This window comes from Neomonachus schauinslandi, chromosome 8 (genome assembly GCF_002201575.2).
Source record: "Neomonachus schauinslandi chromosome 8, ASM220157v2, whole genome shotgun sequence".
NCBI classification, from domain to species: domain Eukaryota; kingdom Metazoa; phylum Chordata; class Mammalia; order Carnivora; family Phocidae; genus Neomonachus; species Neomonachus schauinslandi.
This window is the reverse complement of record NC_058410.1, coordinates 117,410,725-117,419,839: the sequence shown is the minus strand read 5'-3', so window position 1 is coordinate 117,419,839 and position 9,115 is coordinate 117,410,725. Positions and strand designations below refer to the sequence as shown.

At 40.9% G+C, this 9,115-nt stretch overlaps 1 protein-coding gene across 1 annotated transcript in view; it reads left to right on the top strand.

Moving 5' to 3' along the window:
* The first annotated feature begins 234 nt into the window (after positions 1 to 234).
* Positions 235 to 9,115, top strand: part of LOC123325485 (butyrophilin-like protein 1) — an 18,123-nt gene continuing 9,242 nt past the window's right edge. The window contains exons 1-2 of the mRNA XM_044917230.1: positions 235 to 272; positions 912 to 1,288. Coding sequence (XP_044773165.1) covers positions 235 to 272; positions 912 to 1,288 — 415 coding nt within the window. The remainder of the gene's footprint in view (positions 273 to 911; positions 1,289 to 9,115) is intronic.

Genomic DNA, 9,115 nt, shown 5'->3' with positions numbered 1-9,115 from the left:
CTGTGACTCATGCAGACATGGAAGAGGCCCCGGTGCTGAGGCAGGAAGGTTCCAGTCCTGTGGGCAGAGCAGGCTGGGAAAGTTTCCAAAGGGCTGGGAAGGATTTCTTGGTATCAGGGTTGTGGAGGCCCCTACCCCACCAGCATAATGGGCAGTAGGAAAGGCTCTGCTCCTGCTGGGGACCGTTGCCAGCCCTGAGCCTTGCTGTCTGCTCCTGAAGTGTCCTGTCGTGACATGTCCATCAGTTCTCAGAAGACCAAGGCCTGTGAAGGGTGTGCCACTGAAGTGAACCTTCCTTTGTAACAAGTAGTGATTTGGGTCCTGTGATTGATGGAGTGGGGGCAGGTTTTAACAGAAATAGCTGTGGGCTCTAGGTTTAGTGCACATGTAATTCAGCAGAGTACTAAGATAGGGGGACAAATATTTAACTTAGGAGCAGCTCTGGGTAAGTTCCTGAGTGTGGCTGAAGAAGCAGAGAGTCCCCACCTAGGCCACAGGTTCTTTTTGGTCAGTTTTCAGTCCTGTCCTAAGAGGAGGCAGGTTAGAGCTGTGGATGTCAGACTGTGGTCCCTGGAATATTTGCAACAGAATCCCTACCACCCCTAGAAATACACATTCTTAGACCCACCCCAAAACTGCTGAACCAGATGCTCTGGGGCTGGAGCCCAGCAGTCTGTGTTTCTCAAGGCTTCCTGGTGATTGTGATGCCTGTGGAAGGTTAGAGAGTCCTTCATGGAAGACCTGGAGCCAGGAGCACAGGCTGCTGAGGGAGTCTCTTTGACACTATTTCTGGGTCTCTAAGTTGTTAAAGCACAAACTTGCCCTGATTCAGAGTGGTCACAGCCGAGTCCCTCAGATCAGGGCCTCCCACCTGACAGTCTGTTCCCTGCCCCTGTCCTTCATCTCTCCAGCTTTCTCACTCCTATGTCTGTGTCCACAGAGGAGTTCGTGGTGATTGGCTCCTTGGACCCCACTGTGGCAGTGCTGGGTGGGAGCATCACGCTGCCATGTCGTGTGTTCCCGGCCATGAATGTGGAGAACATGGAGCTGCGGTGGTTCCACTCAAATTTCACAGAAGCTGTGTTCATCTATCAAAACCAGCAGGAGCAGAGAGAGGAGCAGTTGCCCCAGTACACAGGGCGGACCTCACTGGTGAAGGAATTCCTCACCTGGGGGGAGGCCATCCTGCACATCCACAATGTCCAGGCTTTTGACGATGGCCTATATACCCGCTTCTTCAGAAAGGGAAGCTTCTATGAATCTGCCAATTTGGAACTGAAGGTGGCAGGTAGGTGGGTTGTTGATCTATATTTAGGGTGCTGTAGTATTGGAGCTGGGAACAAACTCAGGGCCAAGTAAATCAGCCCCTCATTTTACAGATTAGGGAAAAGAGGGTCTTCACTTATTCATTAATTCAGAGTGAATATATAGAATCGCTACTAAGTGCCAGATCCCCTTCTGGGCACCTGGAGACATCACTGAACCAAAACACCAGCCCTGCCCTGCAGAGTTTTTTTTTTTTTCCTTTTGGTGGTTAATCTTTTTAAAAATTTATTATGTTATGTTAATCACCATACATTACATCATTAGTTTTTGATGTAGTGTTCCATGATTCATTGTTTGCGTGTAACACCCAGTGCTCCATGCAGTACGTGCCCTCTTTAATACCCATCACCAGGCTAACCCACTCCCCACCAGCCTCCCCTCTAGAACCCTCAGTTTGTTTCTCAGAGTCCATCGTCTCTCATGGTTCCTCTCCCCCTCTGATTTCCCCCCCTTCATTTTTCCCTTCCTGCTATCTTCTTCTTCTTCTTCTTTTTTTTTTTTTTTATCATATAATGTATTTGTTTTAGAGGTACAGATCTGTGATTCAACAGACTTACACAATTCACACTGCTCACCATAGCACATACCCTCCCCAATGTCTATCACCCAGCCACCTCATCCCTCCCACCCCCCACCACTCCAGCAACCCTCAGTTTGTTTCCTGAGATTAAGAATTCCTCATATCAGTGAGGTCATATGATACATGTCTTTCTCTGATTGACTTATTTCGCTCAGCATAATACCCTCCAGTTCCATCCATGTCATTGCAAATGGCAAGATTTCATTCCTTTTGATGGCTGCATAATATTCCATTGTGTATATATATATACCACATCTTCTTTATCCATTCATCTGTTGATGGACATCTTGGCTCTTTCCACAGTTTGGCTATTGTGGACATTGCTGCTCTAAACATCAGGGTGCATGTCCCCCTCGATCCCTCCATTTGTATCTTTGGGGTAAATACCCAGTAATGCAATTGCTGGGTCATATGGTAGCTCTATTTTCAACTTTTTGAGGAACTTCCATACTGTTTTCCAGAGTGGCTGCACCAGCTTGCATTCCCACCAACAGTGTAGGAGGGTTCCCCTTTCTCTGCATCCCCCCCAACATCTGTCATTTCCTGAGTTGTTAGTTTTCACCATTCTGACTGGTGTGAGGTGGTATCTCATTGAGGTTTTGATTTGGATTTCCCTGATGCCGAGCGATGTTGAGCACTTTTTCATGTGTCTGTTGGCCATTTGGATGTCTTCTTTGCAGAAATGTCTGTTCATCTCTTCTGCCCATTTCTTGATTGGATCATTTGTTCTTTGGGTGTTGAGTTTGATAAGTTCTTTATAGATTTTGGATACTAGCCCTTTATCTGATATGTCATTTGCAAATATCTTCTCCCATTCTGTCAGTTGTCTTTTGGTTTTGTTGACTGTTTCTTTTGCTGTGCAAAACCTTTTTATCTGGATGAAGTCCCAATAGTTCATTTTTGCCCTTGCTTCCCTTGCCTTTGGTGATGTTTCTAGGAAGAAGGTGCTGCGGCTGAGGTTGAAGAGGTTGCTGCCTGTGTTCTCCTTTAGGATTTTGATGGACTCCTGTCTCACACTGAGGTCTTTCATCCGTTTTGAATCTATTTTTGTGTGTGGTGTAAGGAATGGTCCAGTTTCATTGTTCTGCATGTGGCTGTCCAATTTTCCCCACACAATTTGTTGAAGAGACTTTTTTCCATTGGATATTCTTTTCTGCTTTGTTGAAGATTAGTTGACCGTAGAGTTGAGGGTCCATTTCTGGGCTCTCTATTCTGTTCCATTTATCTATGTGTCTGTTTTTGTGCCAGTACCATACTGTCTTGAGGATTACAGCTTTGTAATAGAGCTTGAAGTCTGAAATTGTGATGCCACCAGCTTTGCTTTTCTTTTTCAACATTCTTCTGGCTATTCGGGGTCTTTTCTGGTTCCATACAAATTTTAGGATGATTTGTTCCATTTCTTTGAAAAAAGTGGATGGTATTTTGATAGGCATCACATTAAATGTGTAGATTGTTCTAGGCAGCATTGAAATCTTCACAATATTTGTTCTTCCAATTCATGAGCATGGAACGTTTTTCCATTTCTTTGTGTCTTCCTCAATTTCTTTCATGAGTATTTTATAGTTTCTGAGTATAGTTTCTTTGCCTCTTCGGTTAGATTTATTCCTAGGTATCTTATGGTTTTGGGTACAATTGTAAATGGGATTGACTCCTTAATTTCTCTTTCTTCTGTCTTGTTGTTGGTGTATAGGAATGCCACTGATTTCTGTGCATTGAATTTATCCTGCCACGTTACTGAATCCCTGTATGAGTTCTAGCAGTTTTGGGGTGGAGTCTTTGGGGTTTTCCACATAAAGTATCATATCATCTGCAAAGAGTGAGAGTTTGACTTTTTCTTTGCTGATTTGGATGCCCTTATCTCTTTTCGTTGTCTGTGGCTAGGACTTCTAATACTATGTTGAATAGCAGTGGTGATAGTGGACATCCCTGCGTGACCTTGAAGCCCAAGTGGGATAAATCCCACTTGGCTGTGGTGAATAATCCTTTTAATGTACAGTTGGATCCTATTGGCTAGTATTTTGGTGAGAATTTTTGCATCCATGTTCATCAAGGATATTGGTCTGTCATTCTCCTTTTTGATGGGGTCTTTGTCTGGTTTGGGATCAAGGTACTGGTGTTCTCATAAAACGAGTTTGGAAGTTTTCCTTCCTTTTCTATTTTTTGGAACAGTTTCAGAAGAATAGGTATTAATTCTTCTTTAAATGTTTGGTAGAATTCCCCTGGGAAGCCATCTGGCCCTGGGCTTTTGTTTGTTGGGAGATTTTTGATGACTGCTTCAATTTCCTTAGTGGTTATAAGTCTGTTCAAGTTTTCTATTTCTTCCTGGTTCAGTTTTGGTAGTCAATACACCTCTAGGAATGCATCCATTTCTTCCAGATTATCTAATTTGCTGGCATACAGTTGCTTATAATATGTTCTTATAATTGTATTTCCTTGGTGTTGGTTGTGATCTCTCCTCTTTCATTCATGATTTTATTTATTTGGGTCATTTCTCTTTTCTTTTTGAGAAGTGTGGCCAGGGGTTTATCAATCTTGTTAATTCTTTCAAAGAACCAGCTCCTAGTTTTGTTGATGTGTTCTAATGTTCTTTTGGTTTCTATTTCATTGATTTCTGCTCTGATCTTTACTATTTCTCTTCACCTGCTGGGTTTAGGCTTTATTTGCTGTTTTTTCTGCAGCTCCTTTAGGTGTAGGGTTAGGTTGTGTATTTGAGACCTTTCTTGTTTCTTGAGAAAGGCTTGTATTGCTATATACTTTGCTCTTAGGACTGCCTTTGCTGTATTCCAAAGATTTTGAACAGTTGTATTTTCATTTTCATTGGTTTCCATGAATTTTTTAAATTCTTCTTTAATTTCCTGGTTGACCCATTCATTCTTTAGTAGGATGCTCTTTAGCCTCCATGTATTTGAGTTCTTTCCGACTTTCCTCTTGTGATTGAGTTCTAGTTTCAAAGCACTGTGGTCTGAAAATAGGCAGGGAATGATCCCAATCTTTTGGTATGGGTTGAGACCTGATTTGTGACCTAGGATGTGATCTCTCCTGGAGAATGTTCCATGGGCACTAGAGAAGAATGTGTATTCCGTTGCTTTGGGATGGAATGTTCTGAATATGTCTGTGAAGTCCATTTGGTCCAGTGTGTCATTTAAAGTCTTTATTTCCTTGTTGATCTTTTGCTTAGACGATCTGTCCATTTCAGTGAGGGGGGTGTTAAAGTCCCCCAGTATTATTGTATTGTTGTCGATGTGTTTCTTTGCTTTTGTTATTAATTGCCTTATATAATTGGCTGCTCCCATGTCAGGGGCATAGATATTTACAATTGTTAGATCTTTTTGTTGGATAGACCCTTTAAGTAGGCTATAGTGTCCTTCCTCATCTCTTATTATAGTCTTGGTTTAAAATCTAATTTGTTTGATATAAGGATTGCCACCCCAGCTTTCTTTTGATGTCCATTAGCAAGATAAATTGTTTTCTACCCCCTCACTTTAAATCTGAAGGTGTCTTTGGGTCTAAAATGAGTCTCTTACAGAAAGTATATTGATGGCTCTTGCTTTTTGATCCAATCTGATAGCCTGTATCTTTTGATTGGGGCATTTAGCCCATTTACATTCAGGGTAACTATTGAAAGATATGAATTTGGTGCCATTGTATTGCCTGTAAGGTGACTGTTACTGTATATTGTCTGTGTTCCTTTCCGGGCTATGTTACTTTTAGGCTCTCTCTTTGCTTAGAGGACCCCTTTCAAGATTTCTTGTAGGGCTGGTTTCGTGTTTGCAAATTCCTTTAGTTTTTGTTTGCCTGGAAACTTTTTATTTCTCCTTCTATTTTCAGTGACAGCCTAGCTGGATATAGTATTCTTGGCTGCATATTTTTCTAATTTAGTGCTCTGAATATATCATGCCAGTCCTTTCTGGGCTGCCAGGTCTCTGTGGATAGGCCTGTTGTCAGTCTAATGTTTCTACCATTGTAGGTTACGTATCTCTTCTCCCAAGCTGCTTTCAGGATTTTCTCTTTGTCTCTGAGACTGGTAAGTTTTATAGATGTCAGGGTGTTGACCTATTTTTATTGATTTTGAGGGGGTTCTCTGTGCCTCCTGGATTTTGATGCCTGTTTCCTTCCCCATATTAGGGAAGTTCTCTGCTATAATTTGCTCCATTATATCTTCTGCCCCTCTCTCTCTTCTTCTTCTGGGATCCCAATTATTCTAATATTGTTTCGTCTTACAGTATCACTTATCTCTCGAATTCTGCCCTCGTGATCCAGTAGTTGTTTATGTCTCTTTTTCTCAGCTTCTTTATTTCCCATCATTTGGTCTTCTATATCACTGATTCCCTCTTCTGCCTCATTTATCCTAGCACTTAGAGCCCCCATTTTTGATTGCACCTCATTAATAGCCTTTTTGATTTCAACTTGGTTAGATTTTAGTTCTTTTATTTCTCCAGAAGGGTTTCTCTAATAACTTCCATGCTTTTTTCAAGCCCAGCTAGTATATTTAATATCATCATTCTGAACTCTAGTTCTGACATCTTACTAATGTCTGTATTGATACAGACATTAGTATCTGTAACCTGGCAGTTGGTACGGCCTCTTGGCCTTTTTTTTGAGGTGATGTTTCCGTCTTGTCATTTTGTCCAGAGGAGAACAGATGAATGTGAGAACACAATGCTAACAGGGTAACAACGTCCCCAGAAAAATGTACACTAAACAAATCAGAAGAGACCTGAAACTGGGGGAAAAGAAAGGGAAAGAAAGAAAAGAAGAAAAACAAACAAACAAAAAAACAGAATGTGATCAAATATGATCAGGCTGGTGCATAGATCAGTGCCACACACTAGATTTTGGGTGTATTTTGGTCTGTTAGAAGAAAGTGCCTCCCAAAATTTTAAAGAAAGAAAAACTTACATATTTACAAAAATAAGGGTAAATATGATGAAGGGATGGAATATGACTCTAAAGATGAAAATTATAAAAGATTTTATAAAAGGAATTGATAAGTAGTTTGTTGAAAAAAGAAAGAAGAGGATTTTAAAAAAAAAGAGAGAGAATGTGATTAGGCAGGAGACTAGAACAAAGCCATACACTAGAGATTTAAGGTATATTTTGATCTGTTAGAAGAAACTGTATCCCAAAATTTTAAAGAGAGAACAACTTATATATATACCAAATTAAGGTTAGCTACTCTGAAGGGATAGAACATGACTCTAAAAATGAAAAATAAAAAATAATTTTTATTTTTTAAAATTTTATTATGTTATGTTAGTCACCACACAATACATCATTGGTTTTTGATGTGGTGATCCACGATCCTTGTTTTCGTATAACACCCAGTGCTTCGGGCAGTACATGCCCTCCTTAATACCCATCATGGGGCTAACCAATCCCCCCTCGCCCCTCCCGTCTAAAACCCTGTTTGTTTCTCAGAGTCCATAGTCTCTCATGGTTCATCTCTTCCTCCAATTCCCCATCCCCATTTTCCCCTTCCTTCTCTGAATGTCCTCCATGTTATTCCTTATGTTCCACAAATAAGTGAAACCATATGATAATTGACTTTCTCTGCTTGACTTATTTCACTTAGCATAATCTCCTCCAGTCCCATCCATGTTGATGTAAAAGTTGGGTATTCATCTTTTCTGATGGCTGAGGAATAGTCCATTGTATATATGGACCACATCTTCTTTATCCATTCATCTGTTGAAGGGCATCTCTGCTCTTTCCACAGTTTGGCTATTGCAGACATCGCTGCTATGAACATCGGGGTGCATATGGCCCTTCTTTTCACTACATCTGTGTCTTTGGGGTAAATACCCAGGAGTGCAATTGCTGGGTCATAGGGTAGCTCTATTTTTAAAATTTTTAAGGCACCTCCACACTGTTTTCCAAAGTAGCTATACCAACTTGCATTCCCACCAACAGTGTAAGAGGGTTCCCCTTTCTCCACAGCGTCTCCAACATTTGTTGTTTCTTTCCCTGTCCATTTTTGCCATTCTAACTGGTGTAAGGTGGTATCTCAATGTGGTTTTGATTTGAATTTCCCTGATGGCTAATGACGATGAACATTTTTTCATGTGTCTGTTAGCCATTTGTATATCTTCTTCAGAGAAGTGTCTTTTCATATCTTCTGCCCATTTTTTGACTTGATTATTTGTTTTTCAGGTGTTGAGTTTGAGAAGTTCTTTATAGATCTTGGATACTAGCCCTTTATCTGTAGTGTCATTTGCAAATCTCTTCTCCCCTTCTGTGGGTTGCCTCTTTGTTTTGTTGACTGTTTCCTTTGCTGTGCAGAAGCTTTGTATCTTGATGAAGTCCCAAAAGTTCATTTTTGCTTTTGTTTCACTAGCTTTTGGAGATGTATCTTGAAAGAAGTTGCTGTGGCCTATGTCAAAGAGGTTACTGCCTATGTTCTTCTCTAGGATTTTGATGGATTCCTATCTCACATTGAGGTCTTTCATCCACTTTGAGTTGATCTTTGTGAATGGTGTTAGAGAATGGTCGAGGTTCATTCTTCTGCATGTGGCTGTCCAATTTTCCCAGCACCATTTTTTGAAGAGACTGTCTTTTTTCCATTGCATGTTTTTTCCTGCTTTGTCAAAGATTATTTGACCATAGAGTTGAGGGTCCATACCTGGGTTCTCTGTTCTGTTCCATTGGTCTATATGTCTGTTTTTGTGCCAGTACCATGCTGTCTTGGTGATCATGGCTTTGTCTTATAGCTTGAAATTGGGCAACGTGATGCTCCCAGGTTTGTTTTTCTTTTTCAACATTTCCTTGGCGATTCAGGGTCTTTTCTTTTTTTTTTTTTTAAAGATTTTATTTATTTATTTGAGAGAGAGAACACATGAGAGGGGATAGGGTCAGAGGACGAAGCAGACTCCCTGCCGAGCAGGGAGCCCGATGCGGGACTCGATCCAGGCACTCCAGGATCATGACCTGAGCCGAAGGCAGTCGCTTAACCGACTGAGCCACCCAGGCGCCCCGATTCAGGGTCTTTTCTGATTCCATACAAATTTTAGGATTGTTTGTTCCAGCACTTTGAAAAATGTCATTGGAATTTTGATCGGGATGGCATTGAAGGTATAGATTGTTCTGGGTAGCATAGACATTTTAGCAATGTTTATTCTTCTGATCCATGAGCATAAAATATTTTTCCATCTTTTTGTGTCTTCTTCAATTTCTTTCATGAGTGTTCTGTAGTTCCTAGAGTATAGATCCTTT